Below are 17,006 nucleotides of genomic sequence, written 5' to 3' on the forward strand. Positions count from 1 at the left end.
CTAGGGGTCACCAAATGAAATTAATAGGCAGCAGGTTTAAAAGAAGCAAAAGGACATATTTTTTTCACACAATGCACAGTCAACCTGTGGAACTCTTTGCCAGAGGATGTTGTGAAGGCCAAGACTATAACAGGGTTCATTAAGAAGTAGATAAGTTCATGGATGATAGGTCCATCAATGGCTATTAGCCAGGATGGGCAGGGATGGTGTCCCTAGCCTCTGTTTGCCAGAAGCTGGGAAGGGACAACAGGGGATAGATCACTTGATGATGACCTGTTCTGTTCATTCTCTCTGGCGCACCTGGCATTGGCAACTGTCGGAAGACAGGATACTGGGCTAGATGGACCTTTGATCTAACCCTGTATGGCCGTTCTGATGTTCTTATGTGGTGTATGGCACCCCCTAGCATTGAGTCACCCTCAGTCCATTGTCAGTAGGCACCAATTCCACAAGTGTGAATATGCAGAGGTGACATTCTTAAAGAACAAAATTACTGGTCAGTAACCTCTCTTTGCTTTACATTAGTCCTGCTATCCACTGAGATGGAAAGAGCTTTGATATTCAACTGATTTAAAAAACAAATGCAAACTGTTTTGGAAATCTCTACGGAATGGCTAACAACCCTAAAAGAAATATCACCGGGGGTACTGAGCTGTGATATCCCCCAGGCCAATGGCTTGTCCATTAAGTGTTTTTCATCCCCACCAGTTAAGAAACATATGGGGGGCATGGATCAGCGTTCACGTCGCACTCCCCCTCGGTACCTGGCCCAAGCCGGGGAAGCTAGTGATCCAACCAGTGGACCAAATTCGGTGATGAATCCTGGTCACGTGCCACCTGAGGTATTTTGTGCATATGCTAAGAAGAAAGCAGCCATTGGATAGGGGCCAGACAGGATATTTAGTCAGAGACAGGAAGTGTGTACTTTGGTCTAATATCATCAACACATCAATACAATTCACCAGTTGTTTTGCCATATTCTCCTCCGACAGTACATCACTGGTGTAGAGTGCTGAACTAATCTAAGGGCTTGTTTACACACCAAGGTAATACACAGCAAGCCAAGTTGTGAATCTACAATGCACCAGCTTGCTGGGCAGTAACACGTGGTGCGGACACTGATACAGCACACTGAAACTCCCAGCGCTTGCAGTAACTTGCCATGTAAAGTCAACTTTGGTTGGTCTAATCTGTGACTTTCCTTTTCATTGTTTACAAAGCATTAGATAATTATAGACGTACGGTGTGTTTAAATAAGATGGGTGTGTGAGCACACGCACAGATGCTGCATTCTCATTACTGTTCCAGCAGCCATGTAACCTGGGGAATTCTTTGGAAGTCTGAAAGGAAACTAACAAATGTTCATCTTTATGGGGCAAATAACTTGTAGTTTGGGAGAAGTCCTGTAGAGTACACAAAAGCAATTCTGGCACCATAATTAGCTGGGTAGGCATGAACTAGAGCCCTGCACAGGACTATTTTTTTTAATCCTGTTCCCATCCCACCATGCAATAGCCACTCCTACCTGCTCCCACATAGTTTCTTGCATTTTTACCCCACTCCTACCTGCAAAAACCTTAGATCCCGCAAATCCCACAAGAGAGAGAGATTCCCCCATGCTACTAAAAACCCTAAAACAAAACAAAAACGGTTGGTTAATATATATATGAAAATGGAATTCATGCACAAATTTTTACCACTAAAAAAACCAAACAAATCTTCCTTAAACCATGTAAAAAAAATACTTCAACTCCTGTGTCATAACTATAAAGGGAAGGGTAACAGCTCTCCTGTGTACAGTACTATAGAATCCCTCCTGGCCAGAGCCTCCACAATCCTTTTACCTGTAAAGGGTTAAGAAGCTCGGGTAACCTGGCTGACACCTGACCCGAAGGACCAATAAGGGGACAAGATACTTTCAAATCTTGGTGGGGGGAAGGCTGTTGTTTGTGCTCTTTGTTTGGGAGTTCATTCGCTCTTGGGACTGAGAGGGACCAGACATCAATCCAGGTTCTCCACATCTTTCTAAACAAGTCTCTCCTATTTCAAACTTGTAAGTAAATAGCCAGGCAAGGCGTGTTAGTTTTCCTTTGTTTTCTCAACTTGTAAATGTACCTTTTGCTAGAGTGTTTATCTCTGTTTGCTATACTTTGAACCTGAGGCTAGAGGGAGGTCCTCTGAGCTCTTTAAGTTTGATTACCCTGTAAAGTTATTTTCCATACTGATTTTACAGAGATGATTTTTTACCTTTTTCTTTAATTAAAAACCTTCTTTTTAAGAACCTGATTGATTTTTCCTTGTTTTAGATCCAAGGGGGTTGGATCTGTATTCACCAGGAGTTGATGGGAAAAAGAAGCGGGGATGGTTAATTTCTCTTTGTTTTAAGATCCCAGGGGGGTTGGATCTGTATTCACCAGGGAATTGGTGAAACGTTTCTCAAGGCTTCCCAGGGAAGGGAATCCATTTGGGAATAGTGGCAGTGGACCAGATCTAAGCTGGTAGTTAAGCTTAGAAGTTTTCATGCAGGCCCCCACATTTGTACCCTAAAGTTCAGCGTGGGGAAGCGGCCTTGACATCCTGTTAATAGACATAAAATCTCTTTCTATCCCTCGCTTAAATTAAGCATTAAAATCTTTATTTAATAAAGAAAAGAAACACTTGCTATACATTGCTGAAATTCTATTTATGACAAACTGACAAGAGATTTTGTGTTTTTCCGCAAATTACTGCAGTCTGGTTTTTTGCCCACGCAATCCCACCTGCAACAAAGTACATTTTATCTGCTCCTGCTATTATGGCAGTGGGTCCAGCAGGACCTGCAAGATCCCTGTCCCGCTGCAGGCTCCAGCATGAATAATTCTGTCTAGAACAATACAAATATACTCCATTTCTCCTCCTTCCGCCAAGCAGCCTCAGCTAGACAGCCACTCTCATGTTGTGACAGAGCTGTTGGAAAAATCCACCTTACTTAATTAGAGACAACAGAACCAAGCAATTATTCAACAGATTTTTCTGCGGCCTTTGGTGTCTCTCCTTATATCCATATATATTTATCACCTTGTTTGTATTCTTTATATCATCTGATTAAGCTGTAAAAGTAAATACAATCGACAGAAAACAAACTTGTAATTATAGAGAACCACCTACCTCTATAAAGGGAAACTCACAGCTTATATTACAGTCATGTTTTTCAGTAACTAGAGTTTTATATTATGGCGGAAATGAAAGGTAAAATCAAGAAACAGCAGAGTAAAAGAGGACAAAGAAATGGAAAATATGGGCTAGATCCTCAGATGCACCAGACGCTGGAAAAGATCATCGAACCTGTCCCGAAGGAGATGGGCTGACACCCTGTGGCATCTAGGATGACCTCTAAGAAAGTTAAAGTTTAAGTGACAAGTTTTAAGTGGGATCCAAGGGTGAATTATTTTCTTGCTCACACTCCGACTAAGGGACTTGAAGAGAGACCACGTCTCCCCGAGGGAATGAACCACCCCACTGTAAGATGTTGCTCTTAGGAGCCATTTAAACCTGCAGGCCGTAATGACACAAGTGAGTTGTAACCAAGGCAAAGCACTTGGCCAACATCCTGGGATATGTCGCTGGGCCGCAGGGAAGCACCTTAGACCTTGTAGTCACTATCGGTATATCAGTTAAACCCCCAAATTATTAACTCCATGGTCTGCAATTGCAGCTAATCAAATACTACGTCCTTCTGCAGCATCAGGTGGAAATGATATTGAGAGAGATTAATAACCAAAAGAAAGAAAGCTTCTAGAGTGATGGAGGTGTGATTAAGTGCCTAAATGTGGATTGTAAGTACTCAAGTTAGCTGTAATTTTTCCTTTTTTAAAAAATTAGTTCTGTAGGGTTTATCTCCCCCTGTCTTGTGCATTTTCACATTACTGTGATATTTTGTATATTCTGAGACAAAGTTATTTGCTAAATGGGAGTAACAGCCTAACAGGATTCTAGTCCTGCATCAGCAGAGTATAATAAATAAAAGGACATCTCCATTAATTCAATTTCCTAGAACTGGAAGGGACCTTGAAAGGTCATTGAGTCCAGCCCCCTGCCTTCACTAGCAGGACCAAGTACTGATTTTGCCCTAGATCCCTAAGTGGCCCCCTCAAGGATTGAACTCAAAACCCTGAGTTTAGCAGGCCAATGCTCAAACCACTGAACTATCCCTCCCCCGAGTATGACAGATTGCTTTCGTGCAATGCCAACGAAATGTGATAAGATCATTTACTGAACTATTGCTGCATAAATGTCATCACAAGACACAAGATAAATATTCTAGTTAAAAATTGTTATATCAGCTGCCAGCTCACCTGGGCAGTTCCCAAAGATGTTGCAAAAAAAAGAAATGTTTATCCTCCCTATACCGTCCTTCAGTGCAACAGGGGAGTTCTGCAATCTACGACTGGCATTTTGTCAGCGCCATTCATGAATTGCTGCAAGTTGTGTTTGGCACTGTATCTGCTAGCAGCTCCTGAGAAGGGCCACTTGGTGCCAACAATGGGGGGCCAGGGCCCATCACTTTTTGCTGGCTGAGAGTGCATATGTGGATGCCAGTTGCCGAGCACAGACTCCCAACTTTAGTCCAGTATAATAGATGTATGCAGTGACGTAGTGCTACATTTGATAGTGCAGATGCCCTGCAGTAGTGATCTCAAGTTGATAATTCTGTCAGGCAGGAGATAGATTTTGGAGACTGTCTTGTGTGTGATGTCACCATAAGATAAAGCACCCATGCTCAAAACCTAACTAACATTTTGTCAGCATATTTTATCTCATTGAAAATCTGTGCAACAGCAATTATGAGACTTCTCACACTAGTAATAAATACACATTGTATCAAGAGAAATCATGCATAACTCAGCTTTTTACATGCCAAACTTTAAACTAAGCAACAAGACAGAGCCAAAGCGCACAGGTAGGCAAAAAGCCCTTGGCAGAACGTGTAAAATACTGTTCTTACAACGTTAGTGTTCTCTGCAAGCTTCACGGTTATGCTCCAGCTACGTTTAGGCCACTCCATACTCCCAGTTTAACTGGCAAATCAGACCAGGTTGACAATGTCTCCACCAGCCCCCACTTATCCTGACAGCTCCCACAGATATCCCAACAGCCCTGGTATACTTCTCTGTCACTGCAGCCCCCAATGCCCCCCACACTGACCCCCAGCAGCCTGGCCCCCACCCCACAACCCGTAAATCCCTATTTCCCCCCCGAGAACCACCCCAACATCCCTCACTCACCCCCAACAGCTCACCCCACAGCCCCCCCCTACAATCCCCACAGCCCCCCCAACAATCCCCACAGCCCACCAACAGCCGCTTACTGGTGTCCCCTCATCTCAGCGCTCCATTCCTGTCCTGGGCTAGGGCTGCCCCTCCCGATCCCAGCCATCCAGCTCTGCTCACTCCCATTGGCCATGCCGCACAGGCCAAATTTGAGTGGTGTTGCAACGGTTTGCACCAGGTCACAATGCCACTCATTCACATTTGGCCCAGGCGCCGCCTTGTCTTGATTAGGGAGGCTATCCGTCCAGTGTTAAGCTGGGCAGTCTTGTTTTTATGTCGTTTGTTCCCTGGCTGGTACTGATATCAAACCCAACGTGGTCTTGTCTGGTGTCACACGCGGAGGATGCCATTTTGAAAAGCGTGCTGCTCCGCCTTCACCGGCATGATCTCACACACACTGTGCATGCAAGCTCATACTGGCAGGGGTGGGGTGGGGTGCTCGAAGGGCATTCTCCATGTGGTGTGACCTCCCACATACCATGCATGTGAGATCATGCTGGCGGAACATTAATTTGGGAAAATACCTCAACTAGGGTTCATAAACACAAACCATGAGCAAAAGACCCACCCCCAAGTAACTTGAGTAGTGTCCTTTTCCCCTCAGGGTCTTAAGTCCAGCAACTCAAAAGTCCCTTTAACTTGCCTGTCCCTTCTCTGCACCCCACTCACAGTTGCTGTCCTTGGCCAGTGCAGCCCCAGAGTTCAGAGGTGCATCCACAGAGTTCACCTCCCACCCTGTGTGGAAGGCAGAGGGGGTCAGGAGGCACCTTACACACTGCACTGCTCATTGCCCCAACAGACAACTGCCACGCCTCCCCCCAACCACCCTTCTGGCTGCTTGCCACACCTCTCCACCAGCTGCCCACTCACCAAGATGTCTTCAGGGCCCCTCCCCCCCCACACTTAACACAGCTCTCAGTGATTTCAGCTGTTAGAGAGGGAGCTTTACCACTGGGCACACTCTTGCAATAGAGACCTGTCCTAAAGTAGGTCTAATACTTAGAATAGAGAATCATAGAATATCAGGGTTGGAAGGGACCTTGGGAGGTCATCTAGTCCAACCCCCCACTCAAAGCAGGACCAATCCCCAACTAAATCATCCCAGCCAGGGCTTTGTCAAGCCTGACCTTAAAAACCTCGAAGGAAGGAGATTCCACCTCTTTCTAGATCCATCCTCTTTGGAACCCCTTTCAGGTAGTTGAAAGCAGCTATCAAATCCCCCCTCATTCTTCTCTTTTGCAGACTAAACAATCCCAGTTCCCTCAGCCTCTCCTCATAAGTCATGTGCTCCAGCCCCCTAATCATTTTTGTTGCCCTCCGCTCTTTCCAGTTTTTCCACATCCTTTCTTGTAGTGTGGGGCCAAAACTGGACACAGTACTCCAGATGAGGCCTCACCAATGTTGAATAGAGGGGAACGATCACGTCCCTCAATCTGCTGGCAATGCCCCTACTTATACAGCCCAAAATGCCATTAGTCTTCTTGGCAACAAGGACACACTGTCGACTCATATCCAGCTTCTCGTCCACTGTAACCCCTAGGTCCTTTTCTGCAGAACTGTTGCCTAGCCATTCAGTCCCTAGTCTGTAACAGTGCATGGGATTCTTCTGTCCTAAGTGCAGGACTCTGCACTTGTCCTTGTTGAACCTTATCAGGTTTCTTTTGGTCCAATCCTCTAATTTGTCTAGGTCCCTCTGTATCCTATCCCTACCCTCCAGCGTATCCACCACTCCTCCCAGTTTAGTGTCATCTGCAAACTTGCTGAGAGTGCAGTCCATGCCATCCTCCAGATCATTAATGAAGATATTGATCAAAACTGGCCCCAGGACTGACCCTTGGGGCACTCCGCTTGATACCGGCTGCCAACTAGACATGAAGCCATTGATCACTACCCGTTGAGCCCGACAATATAGCCAGCTTTCTATCCAACTTATAGTCCATTCATCCAGCCCATACTTCTTTAACTTGCCAGCAAGAATACTGTGGGAGACTGTATCAAAAGCTTTGCTAAAGCTTTCCCCTCATCCACAGACCCAGTTATCTCCTCATAGAAGGCAATTAGGTTAGTCAGGCATGACTTGCCCATACTGACTGTTCCTGATCACTTTCCTCTCCTCTAAGTGCTTCAGAATTGATTCCTTGAGGACCTGCTCCATGATTTTTCCAGGGACTGAGGTGAGGCTGACTGGCCTGTAGTTCCCCGGATCCTCCTTCTTCCCTTTTTTAAAAATGGGCACTACACTAACCTTTTTCTAGTCATCCGGGACCTCCCCCGATTGCTATGAGTTTTCAAAGATAATGGCCAATGGCTCTGCAATCACATCCACCAACTCCTTTAGCACCCTCGGATGCAGCACATCCGGCCCCATGGACTTGTGCTCGTCCAGCTTTTCTAAATAGTCCCGAACCACTGCTTTCTCCACAGAGGGCTGGTCACCTCCTCCCCATACTGTGCTGCCCAGTCCAGCAGTCTGGGAGCTGACCTTGTTGATGAAGACAGAGGCAAAAAAAGCATTGAGTACTTCAGCTTTTTCCACATCCTTGGTCACTAGGTTGCCTCCCTCATTCAGTAAGGGACCCACACTTTCCTTGACTTTCTTCTTGTTGCTAACATACCTGAAGAAACCCTTCTTGTTACTCTTAACATCTCTTGCTAGCTGCAACTCCAAGTGTGATTTGGCCTTCCTGATTTCACTCCTGCATGCCTGAGCAATATTTTTATACTCCTCTCTGGTCATTTGTCCAAGCTTCCACTTCTTGTAAGCTTCTTTTTTGTGTTTAAGATCAGCAAGGATTTCACTGTTAAGCCAAGCTGGTCGCCTGCCATATTTACTATCTTTCTACACATCGGGATGGTTTGTTCCTGCAACCTCAATTAGGATGCTTTAAAATACAGCCAGCTCTCCTGGACTCCTTTGCCCCTCATGTTATTCTCCCAGGGGATCCCGCTCATCAGTTCCCTGAGGGAGTCAAAGTTTGCTTTTCTGAAGTCCAGGGTCCGTATTCTGCTGCTTTCCTTTCTTCCTTGTGTCAGGATCCTGAACTCGACCATCTCATGGTCACTGCCTCCCAAGTTCCCATTCACTTTTGCTTCCCCTACTAATTCTTCCCTGTTTGTGAGCAGCAGGTCAAGAAGAGCTCTGCCCCTAGTTGGTTCCTCCAGCACTTGCACCAGGAAATTGTCCCCTACACTTTCCAAAAACTTCCTGGATTGTCTGTGCACCGCTGTATTGCTCTCCCAGCAGATATCAGGGTGATTAAAGTCTCCCATGAGAACCAGGGCCTGCGATCTAGTAACTTCTGTTAGTTCCCGGAAGAAAGCCTCGTCCACCTCATCCCCCTGATCTGGTGGTCTATAGCAGATTCCCACCATGACATCACCCTTGTTGCTCACACTTCTAAACTTAATCCAGAGACTCTCAGATTTTTCTGCAGTTTCATACTGGAGCTCTGAGCAGTCATACTGCTCTCTTACATACAATGCAACTCCCGCACCTTTTCTGCCCTGCTTGTCCTTCCTGAACAGTTTATATACATCCATGACAGTACTCCATTCATGTGAGTTATCCCATCAAAATAACTTTCACCCACTAAAGCTTATGCTCTAATACGTCTGTTAGTCTATAAGGTGCCACAGGACTCTTTGTTGCTTTTTACAGATCCAGACTAACACAGCTACCCCTCTGATACTTGACATCAAATCTCTGTTATTCCAATCATATCATAGTTCCTTGACTGTGCCAGGACTTTCAGTTCTCCCTGATTGTTCCCCAGGCTTCTTGCATACTTAGACCTAGGTATCAGTGATTTCAGCTCTGCAGCATGCAACAAGATTCTGAATTGAGTCTAAATGAGCTCTTTTATTATACCCTGGAGAGGTGAGATACCAATTGGCATCCAGGGCCCATACCACCAGGCACAAATATTTGTACCCACCCTCTTTCAACTCATTGGGCTTTAGAACCCACATCCTCTGCCTAGCAAATGCTGTGCAGTTGAGGGTGAGTCCCTCCAAGGGGTATGCCAGGTACAGTTCTGCTGCCCTCGGTTCACACAACAAGGATAACAACCCTTTATTACTCCTGCCCCAATAAGAAGGAGACTGGGGATCCAACACCAGCCACAAGTGATCATTTGGGCAAGCAATCCCACCATGCTGAGCACCTAGGCAGGGTGGGTGTGTCCATGCAAATAAGATCAGCTTCTGAAGTCTTTTTCTACAGCTCACCACTAGATGTCAGGAGAGAGCTCACTCAGACTCTGCTTAAACATATATAAACAGGTTCAGGCTCGTAGGCTCATTCTCTCAGGGAAGCTTTTGAAAAATCCACTACAACTTTGGTGGTGCAAACAGAATCAAGCCAATTGACAAGTTGGTGTGCAGACCTTTCCCTCGGTAGGTTGGTTTCTTTTTGAAAACTTGTTATTGATATATTTTGTAATCATGAGTTTCCGACCGGAAAACGTTTCCGTGAAAGCCAATCTATTGTCTCTTGAGATAAAAAATGCAAACACTGTGGAGGGAGACCTAATACAGAGACCTGTTTCTGGGACTCTTTCTTCCACCCAAGTGCAATCAACCTTTGAAGATGTTGAAGATAATGGAAAAACTGTGAACTTTGGATCATATCCTAAGCTCTCCGGCTGCTGATAGCAGGGAGCCGCTGATATAAAGCAGCGGCCATCCAAATACGGTTTGATATGTATTATAACATGATTGTTCGAATTACTTGATGCAGAAATCTTTCTGTTCTGGTGACCTCTGAAACAGGTGTGTAGGCGAATTGTTTTAATAGCACTTGCTCAGCGCCAATGATTGAGGTTTTGCAGATCCCAGTGAAATTGGAAGAACCGCAGTTTTGGACCAGTTCATCTTGCATCATGAGATGTGGCTGAACTAGGATAAAACATCCAGATTTTCTGGCATTGTGGTGGTAATTGTATAGGTTGTTTTCTCCAAGCAACAGGATATCCTCCTGCTAACAGCTAAGGACAGGCAGATGTAGGGTTGGTGGCTGGCAGGTCTACTTTGTTCCAAATACGAATGATTGAGCCAAATCCTCCCCTCACATAGAATAACCATGGGGAAAATGATCCTGAAACTCTGCATATTTCAAATTGCAGAAATCTCCTGCATTTTCCCTTTGGGAACAGGGATTTGCAGCCACAGAGATAGGGGAGAAGTGTGATTTTCTAACCAGCCAGATGGAGAAATATGGTTATGTCTATGTAGGCCATCAACCTCTTCACACAGCTCTCCTCCTTCTTCCTGCCCCTGTTGTAGGAGTGTGACTCAGTCAGAAATGATGGTGCCATTGACTCCCTCCTGAAGTATGTGCTTTAACCTCCTTCTCTGACAGCTCAAGGAGCAGCATTAACTTCCATGTTAGTTTCCACTTTTTGAGGCAAGGTGGTTGCCATATAGGACAGCTGTTCCCTGGCTAGAGCCTCTCACTCCTCCTCTTGGAGACCATTTTTACACCAAGCTTAAATTCTATTTACATTTGTTCTCCAGGTACAGAAGAGCCTTTGGCGTTAACTCGTTCCCATGCTGCTGCTGGTGCTGCTCCAGTTTTCCATATGCTGCCTCATGCTGGGGAACAGTGAGGTGGTGACATCTTTTGAAAACACATGCCCTCAGTTTTTCTTCAGGGAAACCCCCCCAAATGATGCCATCAAACCTACCAATCCAGCCCAGATTTGCCAACTTTACAAGAATCGGTATCGCTTTGCTACTTTGTACGACAGGGACAACCGCATTCCAATATACTCTGCGTATGTGTACCAACCTGGTTATGGTAAGCGACCTGATAGCTGGATGGTAGAACCCCAGGTAAGATGCTCTCCTGACTGCCTCTCCATTACAATAGGGCACAATCTTGGACATGAAAAATTGAAATATAGAATAAATCCCAATATATGTACACACACACACACCCCACAGCTGGGAATTCCCTGTCCCATGCTGTAGTGCAGGGTCACATCATTGTGACAAAGACGTGCAGTTACAGCAGGACACTGGGAGCTAAAATTGCTGAGTCCTATTCCTCACTTCTACTGACTTGCTGTGCAACCTAGGGCAGGTCACACCTTGTCTGTGCCCTGCCATCACCAGGTATAGAATGGAGATATTAATGCTTATCTACTTCATAGAGTTATTGTGAGAGTTAATTGATCTTTGTCAAGTGGTTTCGGCTCTTCGGGGAAAAGGTGCTGTGGTCATGCAAAGCATTTTTATGATTTACTCTTATTGGAACTCAAGAAAACAGTGGTCAAAAATGTACTTCGTTATTGTACTAATGCAATCTCCACGTTGAAATGGAATTATATACTAACCCGGGTGTTTCTGGCTCACAAGGACAGGGTTGAGTCAACTGACAAATCTGTGGTTCCCCTAGGGGCATTTTAGCAGAAACCTTGGGAGTTGTCAGCTCCCTGTAGAGCACTGAGGGTGGATCATCTATTGCTCATCTCAGAATCCCCTCCCATTTTTTTTACATTTTTCTATGAATGAGTTGCCCCAAACCGAATGCAGACTTCTGCGCTCCTCCGGGTCAGGGTAGCTCTGTGCCACATTACTGTGGGCACAATCCAGCCCTCAGGAAGCAAGGAAGTTACTCCAAGTGTGGCTCCTCTTTCACACTAGTCACGACTGTGAACGAGGCTGCTGGTGAACTTCCTTCCAACTCACACACTGGCCCCAGGGGCCCAAGAAGCAAGAACACAGAGCCCTGGGGAGATCTCTTGCCTAGGGCTACCAATTCCTTTAGACCTCCAAAGGCACCTGCCCCAGGACACTGGCTCCATTTCTGCTGCACACGTGACTGACCCCTTTATTTGTTTTTTGACTTTCAAGCTGATGAGTTCAAATTACCAAAAGGAAATGGCAACTGAATGGATCCTCTTAAATGATATCGGTGTTGACCAGGGACTGCTTAATGAGAGCCAGGCCGTCCTCCGAGATTATAAGAATCTGACTAATTTCAACAGGGGCCACTTGAACCCCAATGGGCACCAACCCGACCCTGACTATAAGGCTGCTACCTTCACCCTGACCAACATTGTGCCACAGTTTATGAATCTCAATGGTGGGAAATGGAACAACTACGAACAAGAGGTAATGATGAGTAGGACTGAAGGGTGTGCTACCACATACGTCGTTGTGGGAGTGGTTCCGGGCAACAATTACATAGCTGGAGGCAGAGTCAATAAGCCCAGCCACATCTGGTCTGCTGCCTGCTGTGAGATTGATAACAATCACAGGAAGTCCTGGGCAGTCATTGCTCTGAATGATCAGAATGCAGTCGAGCTGCTCACTCTCGGTGAGTTAGAGGAGAAGCTGGTTGAACTGTACAGAAAGGAGGAGATCCTTCTGTTTGACAGTGACTGTCCCCGACAATAAACTCCTGACCCCACTCACACACCTCTCCATATCCCCCTGGAGAAAGGGGTTGGGAGCCTTCACCAGTAGCTGTGCTGTCTTGACCATTATACACACTGCATTTAGCCCATCCTGTTTGTTTATTAAATGTGTTTACAGCTCTCTCTTCCCAACAAGTCTAAGCATTTGTCTCCAAACTTCTCCTGTTATGAGAGGAAGGGGTCCGGAAAGGCTGGGGCCATTTTGTTCCCGTCCCATGTTACAAGTCATGGGTGGCAGGCTCTTCAGTTGGAAATGTCTACGAAAGATCTCACAGAGATTCCTCTTTATGGGCGCTCAGGGAAGAGGGCTTTGCGCGTGCCCCTGGGGCAAAGCATGAAGGAAGGGTCTGTCTCCCAGCCTGCATTCTTGCAACCCCTAAAGGCAGTGCTATGGGGGAAATGTAATAAAATGGGCTGTACTACTTTTCCTGGGTAAGTTTAATGGCATCAGAGTGCATGACCCCCAGCCCACCCACTCCTCCCCTCACCAAACCAGGGTCCACCCCTTTTCCTAGCACAGACTTGGACATGCTCTGGCTAGAGCTGGGTGTATTTTTTCAGTGAATAGTCTGCAAATGACAATGAATATTCATTGGGCCAGGGAACCTGAGTGAGACTGATTCTATAGCCTAGTAATCGGAGCACTCACCTAGGATGTGAGAGTTCAAGTCTTTGATTCAATGACTATTCAATTATTTATCAAAAGTGGTATAGCTTCAACCGAGAGAAGCCTAGACCAGCATAGCCCCGTGTGCTTTTCTGTACCGTGGGAGACCCAAGTGCAATTTTCCCATTCTGAGTGAGTATCCTGGGCGAAAGCACCTTGATTTAGTTGGGGATTGGTCCTGCTTTGAGCGGGGGGTTGGACTAGATGACCTCCTGAGGTCCCTTCCAACCCTGGTATTCTATGATTCTATGACCTGCAGCTTCCCCCACCCTGCATTTTGTGACTCTGGTCCACCCTTGCTTTTGTCAAGATACCCAAAATCAAGATAAAAAATGTTGAGTCGGGTCAAAATAAGCCATTTTGTTTTGACCTGGCTTGAAATTTTTTTAATTCTCCAAAAATTTTGAAAAAAATGACATTGTCACTTGGACTCTTTGTTTCGGAATCACCAGCAAATCGAAAAATCCATTATTCACCCACTTCTAACGCTGGCAGGTGTAGGTGAGGAAGGGATGGTGCTGCTGTCACAGCTCATGCCTTCTGCTTATAGGCTGCATCCTCTCTATCCTGCCCCTGCTACATCTGCGTCAGCCCCAACCTGCTTCTAGGCTTGGTTCTCAGCTTTCCAGGATCATTACTTTCTCAGGCTGCTCACTGCCTGGCTCTCCCTCCGCAGCTAGTTCCCAGATTACTGTCTCTGGCCTGCAGCTCACACAGTCCTTTGGCTTTTTCCCTCTGCTCTCCACACCCAGATGATAGTTCTTTTCTCTGGCCATTAGGCAGAGAATGACCTGTGGCTCTGTTGTTCCCCTCTAGTTCATGCAGGGCAGGGCAGTGGTGTCTTGTAAAGAGCCAGCAGGTTCGTTGCAAATCCATCGTCACTCTGTGTAAAAGAAGAATAGAGTTAGCCGCAGCCCAGGTGATGACATGACAGGTTAAAAAAACCTAAGTGGAGATGGAAATGGGAGAGCTCACCCAACACAGAAAACACCCACGTTCAGTTAAGGCTCCCAGATGGACAAATGGGGAGGAGAAAGGTGTGAGGTCCAGCTCCTCAAACATATTTAGGCGTCTATCATGGGCAGTGGATGAAGATTCCCTTGGGGGATGCTAGCTCCCTTTCCCATCTCTTCTGCCCGTGGCCCGCCCACACTGCACCCCCGCTCCACGCCCCTGCCGCTGCTTGCCTCATCCCTCCTCTCCTCCACACCCCTCTTCCCCTGAGGCCCCCACCACTCGCGCTTTCCACGTCTCTCTCCTCTGCCCCCCACCCCCATGAGGCCCCACCACCCAAAGCATTCATCCTTTCCTCCCCCTCACAAAGCCCTCACTGCCCTCCACTCACTGCATCCCTCCTCTCCCGTGTCCCTCCCGTACGAGGCTCCCACCGCCCCAGGGATGCGGTGAGCAGCGGGTGGAGGGAGCCTCACAGGGGAGGGGAGTGGAAGAGAGGAGGGACGCAGGATGGGGGGGACCTCGAGGGGAGGGAAGTTAGAGGAGAGGAGGGACATGTGGAGCGGCAAGAACCTCCAGGGGGGTGGTGTGGAAGGGAGGAGGGACTCAGCCAGTCAGCAGGGGGCAGTGGGGACCTCGGGGAAGGGGCGGAGCACAGGCGGGGCCACCACAGCTCAGGCAGGTGAGTGGCTGCTGCACCAAGGGAGGCTTACCCTCCCCTGGCCTATTATACCCACCACCTATGGAGTCTGTCTCCCATTGATTTCAGTGGGAATTAGGATCTAAATACCTTTGAGTGTCTGGGCCTGAATGGTGGCCAAAGTGGTTAAAGGGAATAGGAAGGTTGCTTCTCTAGGGAGAAAAAAGGCACTGAAGAGAAAACAGACACATTAGTAAATGGGGCGGGGGTTGAAATCAATGAAATTTAAAATGTTTCTTTCCAAAATACAGTATGAATAAATGTTGTTTATAATGGGTGGTGACATTCAGAAGCCTGAACAGACCCCCACAAGACCAAAATAAATGGAGGACACTGGTGGATACCCTGTGCAGTGAGTTAGATGAGGAGCAATTACAACATCACTGCGATAAGGAGCTAGTAACTGTTAATTTCCAACGAGGATGCCAGTCAAATACTACCAGAAGATGTCATGATGCATACAGAACACTGCCAACTGATAGGTGGGTAAATAAATGCAGAATACAGCAGCCTATGCAAAACCAGGCTTGTTTTACTGTTAGCTTTTACGCCGCACACCTTTTCTCTTTCACCCACCTGCTGGATCTCATGATAAATCCAGATTGTAAATTCTCTAGGGTGTTTTTACTTGATGCTTGTCCAATGCCTAGCACCAGCAGGCCCTGATCCTAGGGTGTCTCTGTGCTGTTGTAATACAAAGAATAATAATGATAATATTTTCTTTAATTTAGTCCTGCTGCTCACTCAGGTGAAGGAGTCTCATGCTCACAGGGTTGAACTACTGAATTGCTTTTTAAAAAGCTATATAAACTTCTTAGAAAACCCCACTGAATGGTAACTACCCCTGGAAGAATGCACACTAGGGTACTGAACTGTAGCAGCTCCCAGGGCAACGCCTGTTCCTTATTGCTCATCACCACTAAATTAAAAAGTTATCAAAGGCCAAGCACTGAAACCTGGACTAAAGAACAGATGAAACCCAGTGATGCTGTTTCAGGGAAATGGGGACATCCAAGGGCATCAGCAATAGGAGACGAATGGTTTCACCAGCCACCTCTCTGGTTACTCATGGGCCTTTCCTGTCACACACTCTGTTCTTCCATCCACCTTCTAGAGTGCTCAGAAACCTGCCCCCTCACCTTTGAGAGGCTAGAAACCACAGTCATACTCACAATCCCCCCTCCTCTCTTTACAATGGAAACACCCTCCCTCTTTTTCCAGTGCCACATGGAATCCCCCACCTATTTGGCTAGTAACCTCTCCCTCCACCACCTGACACACTCCTCTCGTGTCTCTCAGAGCCTCAGCCCTGGGAAAGCTCAGACACTCCTCTGGTTATACCTAGAAATGCCCTACTCGCTTTGGTAACAGCCTGAAATACCTGGGACTCCAAAGGAGTGAATGAACCAGCTGTGCCCAGCTCAGGGCATGAGCCCCAGCAGTTGCCAGGAGACGTCACATTCCACTGGTGCGGGCAGCACAGCGGAGGGATGCCCCAGTCACAGAGCGCTCTGTGCCTGGGCTAATCTCAGTCCATAGAGTGATGCAGCCAATAATGTCCAGTGTGGTGGTGACCCAAATGCCTCTTCGGGGAGCCATGTACAAAGTACCCTGCGTTGCTCAGCGTGGAGTCTGAAAACTCCTGCAGGGAGAGAGCTCCTCCTGCCAAGCGTATACTGGGAACTGCGTCGGAGAAGGAAGGTAATTCCTACGGGTGTTTCTAAGCCTCCAGTGGGTGACAGGCTGGGCAGGGCAGTGGTAGGTAGAGGGCTGTTGCTAGTTATTTATATTGAAGGAAAAAAATGTTTTAAAAGACTGGATGCTATGAAGTTATGCCTGTAACTAACCACATGGTCTCAGTGTGGGTCTACATTGCAGTGGGAGGTGTGGTTGCAGTGAGGGTGGGCATACCCACACTAGCTTGTATTTATCTGGCTCGGCTAAAGATAGCAACG

At 46.9% G+C, this 17,006-nt stretch overlaps 1 protein-coding gene across 2 annotated transcripts; it reads left to right on the forward strand.

Annotated features, from left to right (window-relative positions):
• Window positions 1-1,950: 1,950 nt before the first annotated feature.
• LOC128830344 (endonuclease domain-containing 1 protein-like) lies at window positions 1,951-12,857 on the forward strand. 2 transcript variants are annotated; one of them, XM_054016163.1, is made up of 3 exons: window positions 1,951-2,053; window positions 10,824-11,141; window positions 12,165-12,857. In XM_054016163.1, the coding sequence occupies exons 2-3, from the start codon at window positions 10,857-10,859 to the stop codon at window positions 12,708-12,710; spliced, it is 831 nt and encodes a 276-aa protein (XP_053872138.1). In that variant the 5' UTR covers window positions 1,951-2,053; window positions 10,824-10,856; the 3' UTR covers window positions 12,711-12,857. The 2 variants fall into 2 exon arrangements, with proteins under 2 accessions (XP_053872138.1, XP_053872137.1); XM_054016162.1 differs by lacking the exon at window positions 1,951-2,053 and adding an exon at window positions 9,605-9,704.
• The last annotated feature ends 4,149 nt before the right edge of the window (window positions 12,858-17,006 follow it).

The sequence above is a fragment of the Malaclemys terrapin genome, chromosome 1 (assembly GCF_027887155.1).
Source record: "Malaclemys terrapin pileata isolate rMalTer1 chromosome 1, rMalTer1.hap1, whole genome shotgun sequence".
In the NCBI taxonomy this organism is placed as follows: Eukaryota; Metazoa; Chordata; order Testudines; family Emydidae; genus Malaclemys; species Malaclemys terrapin.

What these genes read in the sequence shown, in the direction of transcription:
- LOC128830344 (XM_054016163.1), top strand. Translation starts at nt 10,857, where the DNA reads ATGCTGCTGCTGGTGCTGCTCCAGTTTTCCATATGCTGCCTCATGCTG. An exon ending in GCTGGATGGTAGAACCCCAG is followed by an intron (nt 11,142 to 12,164) that starts GTAAGATGCTCT and finishes TTGACTTTCAAG; the next exon opens with CTGATGAGTTCAAATTACCA.